Genomic DNA, 19,981 nt, shown 5'->3' with positions numbered 1-19,981 from the left:
ACAGTGGACTCATTGACATGCAAAATAGAAACAGAACACATAGTTGGCTCACAACCCCCTATGCCCTGGCCTAAAAGACCGCTATGGAGTCCAGTGGGGGCTTTTACAGACAAGTTGTCTAAAACCACACCCCATTTGGATAGAAGGTATGTTGCCGATAACTCTGTGATGACCAAAGCAGACATGGTGACTCTAAGGACCAAATGCATTTGTAATTCATTGGCTTTGAAAATAAATGTCTATCCATTCATATATTCCCTTTTGATAGACTTTGATACATTTTCATTCATTCAAATACCCAGTGCAGATATCTTCAGAATCTAAGCTCATTATTTTATTTTAAAGTAATTTATCTTGGTTTGGCTATTGACAGGGATCAATAAAGTGTTATCTTAAAATGACAGTGACTACTAGACTGGATCAAAAATAAATATCCCGGCATAGAATCACAACAGTGTTCATTCAGTTAGCCTAACAAGAGTATTTCTCTGTCTTTTGTTTGCCTGCAGGAAGTGGACATGGGCTTGGGGCATCTGGCGAAAACAACCTAACAATAGAAACAAAAAAATATATAAAAAAACTATTTTGTGGTTCTAAATAGCACTTCACGCGCCCAACACTACCCTTTGCCTCAAATGTACTCCCATAACTTAAGGTTGATGGGTGTGTTTGATGTTGTGTGCGTTTGTCCTCCACACCGTCCGGCCACCCTCATTCCTCATGCCTTGCCATGGGACTACCTCACTTCCTCTTCCTTATTTCCTCATAGGAAGTGAGCCGAGCGGCGCTGCCGTGGCTGCGGACCACCCGGCTACAACACTCCGCCTTCGTTTGTCTCTGGGCAGATAATAGGTGGGGCAACGGCCAACACAAACAACGTCTCCGGTGATTGTGTGTACAAGCAAGTGCCCTCATGGTTCAAGACCGCCACAAAGTCACACTGGACAAGCGTCTCCTGTCTATAAATATGATATGTCTAATCACAGAATTAGACTCAATGTCATAAAGTTAAGTCACCACCTAATAGTGACTGGCGACACTACAGGTTTATCTATGACCAGCGGTCTGAATACAGAGAAGTAAACCAGAGTTGAAATAAAAAGCTATATACAGCTATAAAATGTTACATGTTCCGGAATGCTTGGCACAAACACATTCCTACAGTTTACCAAACATTTCTAAACATGTAATATGTAACTTTCTTTTAGCAGAATTTGTTTTATTTTTTACTAGTAACTCAGTGTTGAAGTAGACTCAAAGTATCTCCACAGCAGATGGACACACCATGTTTGATGAGATCTATGTCTGCTTTGTGCCAAAAAAAATCTACCCAAGCTAGAAGCATGGTGGGATGTGGCAACAACAACAACAACAACAACAACATCATTCTACTACTGGCATCTGCTTTCCTGCAGCACACAGACCAACAGAAGTATACCTCCTGCAAACCACAGCACTCCTTTCTCCTGGTCCCTAAATAACTTCATCTTTGCTGTTTCTACAGACTGACTGGCTTGGAGTCAGACAAAGATTGTACATAGACATAATAATTTATATACAGTATAAGCATTGGCTAATATACAGTATGGTCACATGCACAGGGACAGACCAACGCGCACGCACGCACGCACACACACACACACACACACACACACACACACACACACACACACACACACAGCTGGATAGGCCAATGCATGGGCCGGGTTCCTGCCCAGATCATCATGTCCTCCTGAGGGGGCCACACAGGATGTCTGAAGCACGTCCGTCAGCCAGAACAGAGACAGATGGATACGTAGCGTGCCTCACAGCAGCCTGAGCAGTGCAGCAGTCGCACAGAATGAATTCACTTCATTCCAAACATGTCTGTGTGTTAAGATATGTGGGTGTACATGTACAGAAGTCTTTGTGGCATTCCCATTTGGTGAAAAAGAATTTCATAGCGAAATACTTCATTTTGGCTAACATCAGAGAGAGACATCGGGGTTGAACCGGTTGCGTTCTTTTTTCCCGACAAATTTTGAACCGGTTCAGAGTGATTCCACTGAAAATGAATTGGTTCAGAGCCCTAAAAGTTGGTTTGGAACTGGAACCAAAAAATACATGTTTTTTCTTTCTCTGAATTGGGAACCAAAATGGGCGTGTCACTATTCTACGGGTTGGAAGATGCAGATGGGATATAAACAATGGAAAAAGCAAGCAAAAAAAAACATCATTAAAAAAAGAAAAGAAAAGGGAAACTGTAAGTGCCATTGACGATTGAATTCCCCCTGTGAAATGGACACTTCGTCATATTCGCCACACTGCTGGCCAGGCCTGGAATGGAACCTGGGGCAACTGGGGACTACTTCTCCCCAGGTTCCAAGAATCTAGAATGGAATCAGCTCTAGAAGCAAAGTTCTTTTGGTGGAAAAGGGGCTTCAGTGGGAAAGATGGAAAGAGAGATCAGAAACAGATAACTCGACTAATAGGAGCCAAGCCGATGCTAGTAGAGATTTCATATGGATCACGAGTGGCTTTTCCCCTGGAATTGTGCCAAAGTTGAACTGGTTGGGGGCCAAGGAGGCGTCAGCATAGCCCTCTATCCATTCCACTGTCCACTTCTAAAATTACCCAGCAGCACCCCACTGTCGTTTCCCTCCATTCCTCTCTCTTCTCTTTACCCACATTTCTTCTCTCTCTCTCTCTCCTTTCTCGCTCTCTCAGTTCAACTCTGCTCGCCCCTTCTCTCCTCTCCTTTCCTGTGGCAGGAAATTCTCACAATTGCCGGCCAAAGTTTTCCCCCAGTGCAGCGAGGTCTGGCTTGGCTGGGTCTGAATGCTCAGATCCAGTGGGAGTTTGTTAGCAGCTACCAAACAAAGCAATCAGCTCCCCACCTCAAAGGCTTTGCTACATACATACATGGTAAACCGGAAGACAAGAGTCTGAATACAATTATTGCTGGGCCTGGGTCTTTGATGTAGGCCCGTGAAGAATAATACTTGACAATTAACTGTTGTGAATTGAGGCTCCTTGACTCCTTATCTGAAATTACCCTCTACTCATTAGACCTCAAAGTGCTGAACCAATCAAGGGGTTCTTATCGACTCTAGATTGGCGTAGGTCCTTGTTAAGGAGCTGTGGGCCTACAACAGGTGATGTATTAAACTGGGCCAGAATGTGGTTTAATGGCAATCCCATATACAAGTGAAATGTAGTACACTAAATATCTAATCAGTATTCCTCCCCGTCTGCCTCGCCTCCACAGAGAGAGAAGAGATTCAGATGCACTTTCTGAGGTCACGTGATATCAGTTTGATGAAAATGTTATGGGCGGCCATAGCTGAATGGGTAGAGACTAGAGAGGCCATCTGGGGAACATAAAGTCCCCAGTGCGCGGCGCGCCCCAGCTATGTGTTGAAGTGTCCCTGAGCAAGACACTTTTAACCCCTTACTGCTCCCCCGAGTACTCATCATAACCATCTGAGCAACCATCAGCTGGGAGAAGTTGAAACTTTAATTCCAAACAAACGTTCCAAACAAAGATTTCCCTTTTATTCCTTCCGGTTTCTGACCAATTCTTGTCCTGTGAAGCTTTTAAAATGATGTCCATCGCAACTGCAATAATAGCAAAAATGCACAATGAGTCTTAGTCAACCAAAAAAGAAGAAAAATAAACAATCTCCAGAGTATTATAGTGGAATGCAAAGTTGGAGGCTGACTAAACTCTCTGATGGGTATCAGATTTTGTGATTGGTTGAGACATCTGGGGTTCCCTAAGACGTCTGGCTGCAAAGTACCGGTAAGTGAGATGGTGGTGCCCAGAAAATCACCATCTGGTCGGCCTCAAACCATGCCCCTTGCGTGCGCACACACACACACACTAAGAATAATGAGGTTAGCACCATGGCCCGTTCCGGTTATGTAGCACCAGGCTATCAGCCGCACACAATACACATGCAGACACGAACACACATACACACAGAGCAAAGCAAAGCACAGCTGGCCCAGATGGATCATCACAAAGCCAACCCTGAAGGCCTGTGGTCCCTGACGACAGATTTATGCTCATACCAATGGCCCTAGCCGTGGATCAGGTGACCAGAAACATACAAAGCCTCTCATAAGCCTTCAACTGACCCAGAGTCAGATGACCGTCGGCTGTTTGCCTTGCCACTGACAAATATCCCCTCATAAATGGATCTCAGGACAGCTTTCTTACTCAAGTCTATTATGTCAAAACGCAGCAGGAACAGAAGAAGGATGGGCTAAGTGCAAACAGAATATTATGTTTCTTCAGAGGACAGGCAGAAATTGCGTGTGTGTGAAGTGGATGTAAATCCTTCAGATAAGGCCCCTGACATGCTTCCTGTTTCACAAAGAGTGCCACTGAAGCGCGCTTCCTCCCATTTGCTCTCCTCCTCACAGTAATAAATGCTGGCCAATGACTACCTGGACCAGAACGCCAGGAAGAGGGTTACATGTCTGGGGGTAGTCTAGTCTAGTCAGTAATAGTTGTTATGGAATGTTTTCTGATGGTTTTTCACACACTCAAAAAGCTCTCATGCGGGAATCTATTTGGGGAACAGAGGTGTTGCGAGTCTCTGTGGAGGCAATTGTCACTTGCCGTGTGTTATGATGAATAAGTGTGTGTGTGTGTGTGTGTGTGTGTGTGTGTGTGTGTGTGTGTGTGTGTGTGTGTGTGTGTGTGTGTGTGTGTGTGTGTGTGTGTGTGTGTGTGTGTGTGTGCGCGTGTTTGTTCATTCATACAACTCCTAAATTCAGGTCTACTATTTGTGAGAAGAATGTGTTCCAAGAATGTGTTCCACTGATGCCCACTGTGCTGTTATCTTACAGTCCCATCCTTGGAGATAGAGGGCTAGCCACAGCCTATGCCATAAGTAATCACAAGGGAACGTGGTTAAAAGTAATATGAGAGATGTGTAGACAGAAGAGCACACAGCCCACCACAATCCACGTTTAGCCGGCAAACACGAGTCTAAAATAGGGATTTACACAGCCACTAAACAGAAGGCATTCTCTTAAAATTCCTCAGCAAAAGGTATCCATTTAGGCAAACGCCAAATTGTGCTCTCAGACAAATTGCAGGCACTGGAAATGGTCAAGCCAGCCAATCAACCACCACAGGTTGTTCAATTTTTAAACCATTGGTTCTTATAAGTGGGGTCCGGGGACCCCCAGGGGTCCTCAGCAGAATGTGTTAATAGTTACAGCATGACAATAATTTTATCCATGTATACGTTGGCTATTCAAAAATAGCAGATATATAGTATGTAGTGTTATATATAATATATATAAGATATAAGATATAATATAAATATATATAGTGTTAGAACAATTTTTTAAAACATAAATCCTCTCTTCTGGGGGTCCCTTGCACAAAACATTTTCAGATGGGGGTCCGCAGCCAAATATATAGGCCGTTGGGGGTCCTTGGCAAGAACAAGTTTGAGAACTACTGGTTTAAACAGAACACATCCCTGAGATGTTTAACTAAAATGTTCTCTTGACGTTAAATAGTCCACTAACGAGCCAACACTATAATGAAGTGCCCTCTAGCTGTGTGCGTAAAAGGGTCTAAACATACCATAGATTTGGACAAAGTAGCCTAAACATCCATCAAACGGACATATAGTAAGAATGCAACAGAGTATCAAGGACTTTAGTTTGTTATCTTTGGTGATTCACTCACAAGGCTGGATGGCTGCTTATCTGACAGCGGGCTGCGGCACGGCATTGATTCCCGACTTTTTTTCCAAGCCCAACTTTAAAACTTAAGGGGAACTGCATTTGAAAGAAACGTAACCTACTAGATTTGACCGAAACCCTACAAAAATATAAGTTCTCATAAAACCCCCCAAAGGAACCGCTATACACTGCCTTATTAACGTGTTATGATCATTATTATTATTATTTGTAGCCTATTATTTTACTTACGATTTAATTGCAATGTTAAGAAATAATTGTGGTATAAGCAGCTAATATAGCTATACTTACGAGTTAAAATCATCTTTAAATGTGATCGGTCGAGCCGTTGAGTGTCCGTTAAGGTTTAGCTCCAATGTTACGGCTCAGCCCGCATGATGATATAGATCCAACGCAGAGCAGAACATATGGGACACAAAACTCAAAGTATACGATCATCTCCAAAAATGTCCTCTGATCCTCGGGCAAGACAATAAATCCATGGTTAATATAGATTCAATTGGCGGCGTTGATGATGATGATGATGATGATAGTCTGAATTGATCCGCAAGTTTTCAAAAAATCTTACTACAACTGTCTCTACAACTCCCCTGAATGAGGTCCCAAATAGGAATGTGAATGGAGCGTGTGTGAGTCAGGCTTTTGGAATGGGCAGTTCATCCGTGGCTCCACCTCTCCAACCACCCCCCCTCCCCCACCCCCCACTATAGGCTACTGCCCACCTGATCTAAACTTTTTAGAAGATGAAGACCCAAAAGATAAATTAGACCTTTGCCCAGGACCCAATAGTGAAAATAGCAGATCTACAAGCTCACAACGCGTCACTTCACACCACTTTGTGAGCTTGTGGATCGGCTATTTTAACTATACTTCTTAAAGATTTTGTTTTCGAATTTATGGAATGTCTTGGATTTTTGGCATTTATTTATGAAACTATTTAGAATTTGTTTCATGAAAATTGTAGGTAAAAAAAAAATTGAAACGAAAACATGAATAAAGGGCATATTTACTCGCGAGCCACACAAATGGATCCGCGACCCACAAATGGGTCCCGGCCCACTGTTTGGGACACAGTGCGCTAGGGGGGCTCAGAGCCTCAGACAGACCCTGTGGAGAACAGAGCAAGTGTCTCTGGCGGCTTGGCTGGAGGCTACAGATAATCAGGTATAGATAACGTTACATTGGGGTGCGTCAGAACGCAATTGCCGCAATTGCATTCAGTGGTGTAAAGTAACTAAGTATATTTACTCAAGTAGGCAACTACTTAAGTACAATTTTGAGTTTTTTTAAAAAACTTTACTGGAGTATTTCCATTTTTTACTTCTACATCTCAGAGGCAAATATGCTTTTGCTCCACTACAATTATTTGAAAACTTTAGTTACTAGTTACTTTGTAGATTTAGATTATTATTACAAAACATATATTAGCCACTTCAGCCCCATATACATTTGGCCATTTGAAAATAGCAGATCTACAAGCTCACAAAGACACACTAATGCCTCTTTTTTCAAAAGATTTGTATACATTTGAAAACTTGTGAAACGCCGGGACACTCTGCAGAATGAGTACTTTCTACTTTTTCTACTTTAAGTACATTTTGATACCAATACTTTTGTACTTTTACTCAAGTAAATTTTGAATTCCGGACTTTAACTTGTAACAGAGTATTTTTACTTAAGTAAAGAATTTGAGTAGCCTACTTTTTCCATCACTGAGTCAAGTGTCTCTGGCGGCTCTGCTGGCGGCTAGAGATATGAAGCTTAGATAACGTTACATTGGGGTGCGTCACAACGCAAACCTTCATTACTCTCTGACAAATTGTGACAATACGGCAAGATATCAGATTTTACTTTATTTTATTTGCCAATTTGACTTTTAAAATGTTTAAATATATTTCTATTGTTATGATTATTTCGGGAGTAAACGTTTAAAAACGAGTTGTACGGTTCGTTCCACTGAAGGTGATTAACTGGTCTCCACAGGACTCTATTCATTTAAGACTCTTCTTTCCTGTCGTCTGCGGCTCAACAACAACTGGGGCTCATTTTAGCATAACATTATCTGTCTCTGATTAGAATACATACAGGAGACAACCGAGAGACGCCCCTTCTTTGTGAGACGAAATTAGTGTGAAAAGAAAGCGCAAGTAGCGCTGTGAAAAGAAACTGTTGCAGGTATGATAATTCTCTTAACCCCCCGCCCCGCCCCCGCGTCTCCTGCTACAATAGCCAGCCGCACACGTAGGTCCATACACCACGCACAGGTTGCTTTTGAAACATCATGTGTTGTGGTGGGGGTCCCCACATGACAGTTAAGTGACAGTTTTAAGGACTTTTAAGACCTTTTTAGGACTCCAAAAAAAGAGAAATAAAGTAATGGAAAATGCCATTATACTGCATCAAAAGTAATCAACAAACTATACCATCAAAACTGGTCAAACAATTGCCAAATTGTCAAATTGATTGATTGATTTATTGATTGAGTACTTTATTAACAGTTTGCAAAGACAAGCACAGGGAAGTACAGTTCAGGTCTGTTAAGAGGATTTTAAACCCAAGAAAGCATATGGCTTGTTTCCATTGGGGTCCTTTGTAGCCTACTCAATTCATCAAAAATAACACAAGAAAGAGGTAACAATTGCGAAATAGCAAATCTGCTATTTTCACAATATTTATCTGTGGAACCAGTCAAACTAAATGTAATGCCTCAACTCCTCAACTCCTACAATTCCAAGTGCTTGTCAGGGTGTGGGGTCCCAATTGAAAATAGCCGATCTACAAGCAACAAAAAAAAAAGGTGCAAAATGTGGAATATTTTAAAATCATTTTTACCTCACAAGTACGGGGGTCCCTGGTACAAATTATAATTTCAGATGGGGGTCCGTGGACAAATACACATTCATTTGGGGGTCCTTGACATGAAAATGTTTGAGAACCACTGGTTTAAACGATAATCAAAAATCCGCAACCCGCAACTACCAATGTTTACAAGCAACTTTACAGAAAAACAAGCACAAAGTCGCTTAAGCAGACCTGGCAACACTGCAAGTGTCATGAGTCATGACACTGACAGGACAAAGTGTAAATTAGGCTTTAGACTGCGGGAAAGTGTCTACATCTTGCTGATATTTTCCAGACCCTAATGGCTTTCTGTGTGTGTGTGTGTGTGTGTGTGTGTGTGTGTGTGTGTGTGTGTGTGTGTGTGTGTGTGTGTGTGTGTGTGTCTGTGTGTGTGTGTGTGTGTGTGTGTGTGTGTGTGTGTGTGTGTGTGTGCTTTTTACCTTTTACTGTTTTTCATAGAACCTCTGAACCACGTCAGCGCTTGGCCGGAGCCAGCCGTGTTTTATTGCCATAGTAACACACTGACTCAGTGGAGGAATAAAGAGGGCAAGTCTCACCAGGCAGGCACCATATGCGGCTGGGAAATACATGTAATGTGGAGCAAGGATAGAAAGAGCCATGGGTGATGATGGGTGATGATGATGATGATGCCGAAATTCCTGGCTAGCCCGGCAATGTGTTGTTGGCTGCCATACTGGGCCCAGCTGACAGAAGAGTCACAAGTGACTCAAGAGAGTTCCTCCCAGCTATTAACGAGTGGAATCATGAGCCTAATAGCTTCTCAGTAATTTGCCGGGCCCACGGCAAAGCATAAACCACATGGCACAACAGTCACATGGCTACATGGATACATCATACTTATGGTTCACGGTAATCGCATAAGCTAAAAAGTAATGCTAAAACATGATGTGAACTGACTGATTGGTGATGCAATGCCATGTAAGAAAATCTATGAAAAACCTCGTATGAGTAAATGGAAATTGTGTGTGTGTGTGCCCACGCAGGTGAGAGAGAAAGAGAGAGTGAGAGATCCAAACAAAGCTAAACACTATAGCCACAGCACTTGACCACCCAGAACATACACCCACAACCCAAAGTCAGCTGTGCCCTCCATTGATATGGGCCAATAATACAGCAGGATGATAAAGAGTCTTCAATAGTTTTACGATGATAAATACAAAATGCAGACGGAGCTGTGCTGTAATGTGTGAGGCATCATCAGACAGCCAGACTAACAGTGCTGCCAGTTGCCCAAGGGAACGTGAGTGCGCCTCTTTAGAATGTCTATTATCATTCATCAAAGTCTCATCATAGACTTGCTTGGCTTATGATTCAGATAAGAGATCAAATCCACTAGAGTAATGACAACTTTACAGAAAGAAAAGGAAATTAGATTTTCTGTGGGATCAGCGGATGAAAGCTTTGGAAAAAAGTTTGGAGGTCTCCTTCAAGAAAACATGTAATTAATAACACAGGTAATCAGGGCCTGATTTACTGTTTACAGCTATTATGACTTAACCACTTTCAACCTGGCATCCCTGTTTTGGGCGTGCCATTATAGGTGACAATTTTCCATGATATCAATTGTTGTCTCCGCCAGGCCGAAAGGCATGGCGAGAGAGTATGTTTTGCCCCCTGTCCGTCCGTCCGTCCGTGTGTCCGTCCGTCCGTCCGTCCGTCCGTCCGTCCGTCCGTCCGTCCGTCCGTCCGTCCGTCCGTCCGTCCGTCCGTCCGTCCGTCCTTCCGTCCGTCCGTCCGTCCGTCCGTCCGTCCGTCCGTCCGTCCGTCCGTCCGTCCGTCCGTCCGTCCGTCCGTCCGTCCGTCCGTCCGTGTGTCCGTCCGTCCGTCCGTCCGTCCGTCCGTGTGTCCGTCCGTCCTGTGTGTTAGCAGCTAATCTCCGGCACCGTTGGCCCGGTCGCTGCGAAACTGTGCACACACACTCCCTGGATGCCAATTCAGAACCTATGCCCCACATTTTTCACATGGGCCTGTCATAGCGCCACCAGGAGGCTGTTTTTTGCAAAAACCCATTTTTTTCCCATTACTCCTACAGCTTTTAACCTAACGTCATGCAAATCGGTACACAGTATCTCTATAGTCATGTGATCAACCCGGATATGTCCGATTCCCACTAGGCCGAGGAAGAAATGCCACCCCTTTCACATTGGCCTGTTATAGCGCCACCAGCAGGTCTAATTTAGCAAAACACATTTTTGGAACAAAATGCTTCAAATCATGAATCCAGTGTCCGATTGAAAGGTCTAAGAAGAAATGACACCCTTTTCACATATTTCCCTATTATAGCGCCACCAGGAGGCCACAATAACCTACCTGACCTGGCGGAGACCTGTGCTCCGAGGAGCACTTTTTCTAGTTCATATGTATTTTCACAATTTGTTGTACGACAATATGTAGGTCTTAAGTGGTTAAACTTCATGTGTGAAAAGGGACACGTCAACTTGTTGCCACTAAACTCGGCTGTAGGGTACAGAAGGTTGTAAAGGTCATGCGTATATTAACCACTTCAGACAAAGGGGTGTGAGCTGGGAGATGAGGAATCAAATAGGGAATTGGGTCAAAAAACTGGAACGAAGAAGCCCAGCCTTTGAGACGAAAATACAAAAATGGAAAATAGTCGATTGTGGGAGAAAACTGTACATACATCAATTACCATGGAAGAAGATCCAACAAGGCAGAAATGACCCACTAATTGCCTTCCTCTGGAGGTGTAGGTGCCTCGGGGTGATAGTTTCCCATGCTACCTCTATCCCCAAACAACCAGGGGTGAGGGTCAGCGGATGGACATGTCTATCAAACAAATAGCAAACACCCTGGGCCATGTAAACAATGTCAACAAAGAAACACAGGAGAGATAACCAAGTTATGGGTCCCCAAAGGTCTCTGCAGCTGCACTGCTCCTCCTGACACAAAAGTTAACTAATTAGGAGTGTGTGTGCGTGTGTGCGCTCGCAGATGCCTATAATAAATCAGAAGGGATAGTCTCTCTCTAGCTCCTTTTACACAGCCTGTTCAAGACGGGAATGTTGCCCCATCGTCCCACCTCACTGTTCAGTATAGGTACAATACAGGCACAGAATGGGGGGTGGTCATTGTTTTTCAGCCATTGAGCTGCAGCAGAGGTAGTCACTAGTCACAGAGCTGAACAATGTCCGTGTAAAGGGGACAGGCGGCATGGCGGGACCGGGGTGTGTGATAAGGTCCGCGCACCTTTCTGCCTCAAACCACTCCCTGATTCCCTTCAATTTCTCCTCCAATTAGTATTTCTAATAGTAAAACATGTTGCTGTTTTCACAACCAAACATCCAACCCGCTGTCATTAAAGATAGTATTTCATGTCATTAAAGATAGACAGTATTTTCAATTGAAAAATACGTGGCTTTTATTTTGTGAGAATGAAGAGAATGCCGGAATGCTGTAAAAACACACACACACACACGCGCACGCATGCGTACGCACGCACGCGCACCTGATCTTACCTGAGCTTCTTATTGCGGTTGCAGAGTTTCTAATGATCTAATAATTTTCTTATTTTTTTTTCTTTATCCCGCGATTTTTGTAACCCATTTTTTTCACCCGGTGCCAATTTCCTAAGTGATCCTGGGCACTACACCAGCCCTACACCAGTATTACACCTGTCACCCCACAGTAGGGAGGCCAGGGCCGAGCTCATGCTTCCTTCAGGCATGAGAGCCAACTGACCTTCTTGTCACCTGACAGGGGGGAGTTTCCCTGGTTGGACGTAGCGCGTGGAAGGAACACGTTATTCCAACCAGTTCCCTTCCCCTCCATCAGGCGCCCCGGCTGTCATGGGGGAGGCGGTATAGTGACCAGGATTACTACATGTTTTTGTGAGGGTATTAACTACCCTAGGAGACACGGGGAGAACATGCAAACTCCACACAGAGTAGGCCCTTTCGCCAACCCCACCTAGGGTATGGGCGCTGATGACGCGGAGGAGAGGACACGCCCCCAGTGCCCACAATCGAACCCAGGACCTTCTAGCTGTGAGGCGACAGCGCTACCGACTGCGCCACCGTGCCCCTTGATCTAATAATTTAGCTAGGCTATTATTGTATCAGACAGACGAGGAGGGGAGGGGTGCTCTCGGTAAACTGTGTTATTTGGGCCATTCATCAATCAAATAAAACATGTTTAGATTATTGAACCAACTGATGCACATCCCCTCTTTATGTAGCGTCGGCAGTTGTGATTCCATAGCTTGAGAGGACGTTTGGGTGAACGTGTTGCACTGACTGATTCCGTTCAGAGTATGGGAAGGCATGGCGGACTGACTTGATGAAGATCCTGTGAGATCGAAACGTTATCGCTATAATAAAGTAAATCCTTTGCCTAAACTGGTGTGAGGACCCTTCCTCCTTTCATAAGGCATGGCGGACTCCCCATTGGCTTAAAGGACAGCCAATGAAGAGAAAGTCATGACAAAGTCACTACTAGCGCAGCGACTGAATATAGACCAGCTTGGTCCACAAGCTGGTAAAAAGTAAAGCTGGGGTTAATGATGGCTCTTCCTTATGCCACTATTGCAGTATCTCTGTATAAAAGTGGCTTCTGATAACCACAAGGTCACACCAAGGTTCCACCACTGGTGGGTTGAAGTCGTAATGTAAAATTATGGTTGGAACTATTGACATGAGAAAACATGAATATATCACAATTTACTATAATGAAGTTATTTCTGTGTGTATAACAGGGGTCCATGATGGCTTGTTTTGTGGGATAGTGGGCTGCCATTACAGTTGACCTGTCGTGTGTGTGTGTGTGTGTGTGTGTGTGTGTGTGTACAGATAGATAAGATTGGATGACTTTGTTTGTAAGTATGCAAGTGTCTTTCACCTTTAACATAGATATATACCGCTGATGGATGTATCTGAAGTGTGTGAGCGATAACTATTCAAAACAGGAACATCCAAAAATAGTCTGTCCCTGGCCTCTGGGTCCAGCCCCATAAGACACTGATTAGAGAGTGAATGCACACGCACACACACGTGTGTGTGTGTGTGTGTGTGTGTGTGTGTGTGTGTGTGTGTGTGTGTGTGTGTGTGTGTGTGTGTGAGAGAGAGAGAGAGAGAGAGAGAGAGAGAGAGAGAGAGGGGGGAGAGAGAATATATGCATGCACACAATGGCAAGGAGGAAGCGGAGGGAGACAGTTGACTGACCCAACACACACACATACGCACGCACGCACGCGCGCACACACACACACACACACACACACACACACACACACACACACACACACACACACACACACACACACATTGCGCACGCGCACAAACAAAGGAAGTGTGAAGCAGACAGTGCAGCAAATGCCTTGTCGACACCCTCTCCGGGCTTTGATGGACAGATCGTGACCACAATGGAGGCAGGAGGCTGACATGCACATATTCACACAAACAATGGCCTGAAATTGTGCCGCTATTTTATTTTTCAGCCAGATGGTTGGTCAAAAACATGGCCCTGAATGTAATGTCTGAAATACAACAAACTGTATAGATTTCTCACTTAAGAACTTCTACATTTTGACTTCAGCATTAAAAAGGCATCATTATAAATGATACACACAAGCACAACATTTTTCACCCCAAAGAATGTCAGGCATTGAGTGGAAGCCAGTGTGGTTTTTATATCGTGTTTAGATAGCAGGCTCAGTATTGGAATCCTGCCAGTATATGGTCTGTGTGCATGTATGCATCGGCGGGTGTGTGTGTGTGTGTGTGTGTGTGTGTGTGTGTGTGTGTGTGTGTGTGTGTGTGTGTGTGTGTGTGTGTGTGTGTGTGTGTGTGTGTGCGCGCGCGCGAGCGAGCGTATCATATCAACAGGTTTGTACAAACACTTTTACATTTATCACTGTGTGATAATGTAACCGTTAAACATATCACGCAAATGTGTGTGAAAACACTCATGCATCGTACATCCTTCTGCTATCAGCAGATAGCTCTCACATCTTATGTGCTGTGGAGTGGACATACGCAGTGCAAGCGCTTACGACACATCAATACATGCACACACATGTGCACACGCACGTGTGCACACACACACACACACACGCACATAAAACTGCTAGTACTGTATTTACCCTTTTACTGTATAACGTGAACAACATCAGAAAAATTGCAAAACAAACATCTAAGAAGATAATATACCACATTCAAACAGCCCTAGCTAAATTGTTTTTATTTCCCGGAAGATTGCATATGAATCAAGAGGCACAGTGAGTGAAGACAGGCCTCACCCGCAGACGATTTATGAGACCCACTTAGATTGTGTAGCTTGCATCCAATTGGATTTGTCAGACACTTGTACTTCAACACTCTTTAATTTTTATATCAAGCTTCAGACCATTGTTCTACTTTCAGAATCTGTTATAACATGGGTACTTGGAGCCAGATGAGGTACTGCATCATAGAGATTTTATTTTTCCCTCCATCCCCCCTAAATCCTGCTTTGGGCACCGTTGACATCTCCAAAGGTGTTAAATCACACCGTTTCCCAAAGCACTACCATATGTAGCCTCTGCTCAACCTTGGCTAAAGTAAGTGCTAAAGCAAGCAGTGTGTGAGTTAGAGCACACATGTACTGTACACACACTGTAAAATCTGTAGAGTTAGTTAATTGAACTCAGAGCGCGTAAAAATGTACCAATAAAACTCTGGACTTTGCAGTGCATGCACAAGGATTATGCACTTTTAGATCCCTGCATGTATTTTATTCCGTATATACTTGTATGTGTTCCTGTCTTAAAGGATGTACAGTGCATGCATGCACTCCAATATGTACACACGAGCACATAGATCTGCTATTTTTGGCAAATGTGTGCACACACGCGCGAGTACTACTACTACAAAACTCTCAAATCAATGTATCCATGAACAGAGATCACCCTGTATACTGAGTATGTCCTGTAGATTCAAGTTAGTCGGTTTTGCAATCATTTCCAGACAGTAGTCCAGTTGGATCCATCTTCACAGAGGAAACAACTGTCTCTTCAAAAAATCCACGGATCAAATCAAGTGTCTCTGATCAAGCTGAAGCTCTAAACACACATATGTGCACGCACACACGCACGCACGCACGCACACAAATACACGTGAAGATCATTGCTCATATTGTTCTCATTAGTCATGCATGGAATAGGAGATTAGTGGTGGGTTGCTGTAGAGATGCATAGAGGGGGATGGTAGAGACAGAGAAGACTACAAGCAGAGGACAAGGGTTATGCCAAACAAAACAACTGCTGTAAATAAGAGGTTACAGGGAAGGACAGAGTCAGAGCAGTGAAGATAGTTTTGAGATAAGAGAAATAAAGAGGAGAGGGACTGTGAGACAGATTCATAACTCACTACAGAAGTTGTTATTTACCATTTACAGTATTAGTATTACCATTACTGTCATACAAGTAACACATTACGTTAGGGCAGCCATAGCTGAATGGTCCCCAGTTCGCCCACTGGCCCAGGTCTATGTGTTCAAGTGTCCTTGAGCAAGTCACTTAACTCCACTGTTAGGGGTGCCGATATATCGTCCCGCGATATATCGCGATACGTTTCTTTTAGCCATGCAAAAACAGAAGTATTTGTTTGCATTTGCTTCCCCCCCCCATATATTTTCATAAGCTTTTTTTCTCCCCTATATATTTTCATAAGCTTTTTTCCCCCCCCATATATTTTCAAAATAAAAAAGTCCCATATATCGTATCGATATCGTGAGCCCAATATCGTGTATCGTGAAATTAGTGTACACCCCTACCCACTGTATTAAGGCAGCTCTCCACCGCACCGACGTCGTCGGCAGAAGGCGTTGGAAAGCGCCTGTGACCGAAAATCTGTTGTAGATGGAGCCGTGCCGACGCTGTCCTGTCGGGTCGGGATGCGTCGTAAGCCGACCCGACCGTCGGGCTGGGGGATAGGAGACAGAGCTCTCTGGTTGGCTTCTAGGAGGGGTAGCAGGACCCTTTCTAAAATGCAATACAGAGTAGTGCTATTGGAATCTACACAGGTGCGCCCAAATCATTAATTACATCATGCCCCTGAGCGCACTGCCTAAAAGTAGGTCAAATCAATTAGGCTGTCACTCCATTGGAGCAGGTCTGACTGACAAGTCCTGACACTTGTTTTCCACCTCATAACATTTGATAGAGAGGTAATAAAAACATGAGTGATACATTTTACAGATTATAGAGACCTTTGAATTACAATTGCTTGAGAGTTGGCTGAGTATGACCGAGTTAAAATACCGGCGTCCAAAGACTTGCATGTGGCTCATCTCATTCAAACGCCAGCTGTCAGCTGTCAGATTGTCTCTAGCCTTTGATTGCATTTGAATAAAACAATATTTAACACACATAAGCATCACCCACATGTTACTGATTATAGAGAATGTTAAAATATTGTAAATCTGTTCTTGATTTCCTGCGCAATGGATTAATCAGAAGTGTTTTTGGAGGAACAGCATATTGCGCAGCTCAAATCATATTGTCTTTGAAAAGACTAACATCTTATATAAACACAATTGAGCATACTGCTGCTTATATTTAAGGTGAAAAAGGTATGTAAAATCTATTTATTATATTATAGGCCTATTGATCATTAGTTGAAGTAAAATGATATGGCCGTGTGTGGCCATATTGGCTTAGGAATGCAAAAAAAAAAAAAAAAAACTCCATGAATTTAAAGGCTCCATGGGGTGACTAATCGCTAGATTTTTTTTTTCATTTTGGGGGTGAACTATCCCTTTAATGTAAATTAAAACAATTAAGTAAGCATGGGGGTCACTGGAACAAAATATTTTGAGATGGGGGTGGCCAAATACATCCTTGTCTAGAAAACGTTTGAGAACCACTGATATAGCAACATACGTTTTTCAGAAAACATGTTAAGAATCGGCCTCGGGTCTTAATGGGTTAAACATGAGGTGCAAAAGAGTGGCAACTCAAAGGTAGGTCTGGATCCCCCAGGGGTCTATACTTGGCCCCCTCCTTTTTTCCTCTACAGTCTACACCAAATCTGTTCACCGAAAATAGCCTAAAAATATTATAGATATGCTATTTTCGCCGAATGCTCGGCTATTATGACCGGCCTAGAATAGGAACGTTAGGGTTCATGAGGTTAAGCGCATTCTTCTTGGCTAGAGTCAAATATGTAAGAACCTAAGGTAAAAGTCTTGTAAAAAATGTGTTGATATGTGCTATAATGTTACAGAAATAACACATTTTGCTACATGCACCGTTAGTATCTTTAAATCACATTTTTTGCTGAGGGCCTGAGTAATGAAGCCAAAGAATATAATGGCTCATTGAAGACAGTGATGTTTTGGGCATTTGGTCATGATGGCTGGAAATTACCAGGATTCAATTCCAAACCAAGTGAGGTATAATAATTACTTACATCAACATAATCAATCAAAGACACACAACGTCATTTTAATCATAAATGGATGCATTGTTCACAAAAATAGCCCTTAAAATATCCACATAAAACTTATGTTTTAACTGGTTCTCTGAAACCCAAGCCATTCAATGCAAGATAATTCCATCAATGGTCTTTGTCCTACCATGGTTTTGCAACTACTAATCAGTCCCTCTGGTCTCGCATAGCCAGACAACTATTCCACAATCTCTGAATGATACATAGAGTCTGGAACCACACCTCCTGAAGTTACTCAGGAAGTTGTCATGCTTGTCATTTCTGTTCTTGAAAATATAATTGAAAAATAACTCAAATATGTTTTTGAATTTTCATTCCTGCTAAGCAGCAAGCTTATATATGCTTCGATTATTTTGATTTACATTAGGACAAATTTGCGCCACTGCAAAGACGAAATGGAAGTGGGAAGGAGGCGGGGCATCCGCTTTACCCCCGAATGTGCTTCCATTGCACAGACTGTATGATGGAAGCATGTGCGAGCCAACAGTCTGGTTCGAGAGACTACTCTGCTCACAAAATTAAAGAGCATTAAAATCTAAATGACACCTTCCAGTCAACATGAGACACCTTTTAATTACAACATCTACCTGATATCTTCTTTGCTGTAACTCATTTAACCCTGGTGTCCCTATTTTTGGGTCATATAGGCAAGTATTTGCTTCGCCACGCGACACCATCATACAACAAAGTATAAACCAGGCACAAGTGGTTAATGGTTACCATCTGTGTATGTAATGACGCGCTGCTTCCTTGAACCGGTGACACCACAATTTCAGTTTGCCTTTTGCGCCATGACTTATCAGACTGCACCCTGGGTTAAAACAGCTGTCGTTCTGGAGCAAAACTGAAAACCTTAAAGTCCTTTGGAATGTTGGTGTCTGACATCATGACTGACTGCTCTGGATAAGGGCGGGGCTGGCATGGGAACCATATGGTTGAGAAAGTTGGTATGGTTGCCAAACATATGCTGAGTGCCTTTCAGCGACGATAAATCACAGAACCTCGGGTGCAAGGTTTAATTTGCATGTGACGAAGAGGCCTGTAGGCTGTTTCGTGGACAGCTAAGTGGGTACAAATGAGGAGCGCAGATGAGAGTGGATTGTGGATGTTGTGCCAAGGCAATGGAGGAGATATGTGACATCAGTATGGAAAAATCTATATGTATGTGCAGTGTATGCGTGCCAGTGAGCACACGCTTGCCAGTAAGCATGTGTGTGTCTGTACATGTGTGTTTGTGTGTGTGTGTGTGTGTGTGTGTGTGTGTGTGTGTGTGTGTGTGTGTGTGTGTGTGTGTGTGTGTGTGTGTGTGTGTGTGTGTGTGTGTGTGTGTGTGTGTGTGTGTGTGTGTGTGTGTGTGTGTGTGTGTGTGTGTGTCTGTGTCTGTGTGTGAGAGAGTGTGAAAGAGAAATAAAGCTTGTGTTTTCTTAATATCTTATGTCTGTGTCTCTCCATAGGTCTTCATGTGCCTGTCAGCAGTGAGGTGTCACAACAATACTGTGCACAATAGAAAAAGCATCCATCTCTTCCTTCTCTTATTCTTCTTTCCTGTTTTTGGAGTTCTGTCATGAGGTGTTGAGCAGATTCCACACGGCCATATGGCCATTCTCTCTCCCGCTTATAGCGCGAGCCAATGAGTAACACAGGAAGTTGATGCTTTGGTCTCCCCTGCCCTGACCCGTGACCTTCACTGAACCCTGACCTCTGGTGTGCCACGTGATAAACCATCCAGACAGCTAGGCTGTCATGAAGAACACAAACCAGGTTCGAGCAGAAAGCTTATCACCCATCCAGAGGTGCCTCTCCAAATCTGCAAGAGACAACAGCCCCAAGAAGAGGCTTCAGTTCAGCCTGATGTCACGTCTGATCTTTGACGGCTTCTGAGCTCTTTGGCGTCAAACGATAAGATGAGATGAAGCGCCACTTATTGATTGTCAGATGACAGATGAAAGAGGAGAACACTTGAGAGGACA

General features: G+C 43.5%; 1 protein-coding gene across 3 annotated transcripts in view; it reads right to left on the bottom strand.

Moving 5' to 3' along the window:
• The window catches only part of dlc1 (DLC1 Rho GTPase activating protein), a 128,123-nt gene that overhangs the window by 22,313 nt on the left and 85,829 nt on the right, over positions 1-19,981 (bottom strand). The window contains exon 1 of one of the 3 annotated variants that reach the window (XM_080417156.1): positions 5,998-6,306. The exons of the other annotated variants lie outside the window; for them this stretch is intronic. Within the exon in view, the coding sequence (XP_080273282.1) occupies positions 5,998-6,010 (13 nt within the window). The 5' untranslated portion in view covers positions 6,011-6,306. Of the gene's footprint in view, positions 1-5,997; positions 6,307-19,981 lie in introns of those variants that run through there. 3 annotated transcript variants of the gene reach the window in all.

The sequence above is a fragment of the Gymnoscopelus braueri genome, assembly GCF_963280865.1.
Source record: "Gymnoscopelus braueri genome assembly, chromosome: 2".
Lineage (NCBI taxonomy): Eukaryota > Metazoa > Chordata > Actinopteri > Myctophiformes > Myctophidae > Gymnoscopelus > Gymnoscopelus braueri.
This window is presented reverse-complemented; position numbering and strand designations above follow the sequence as displayed.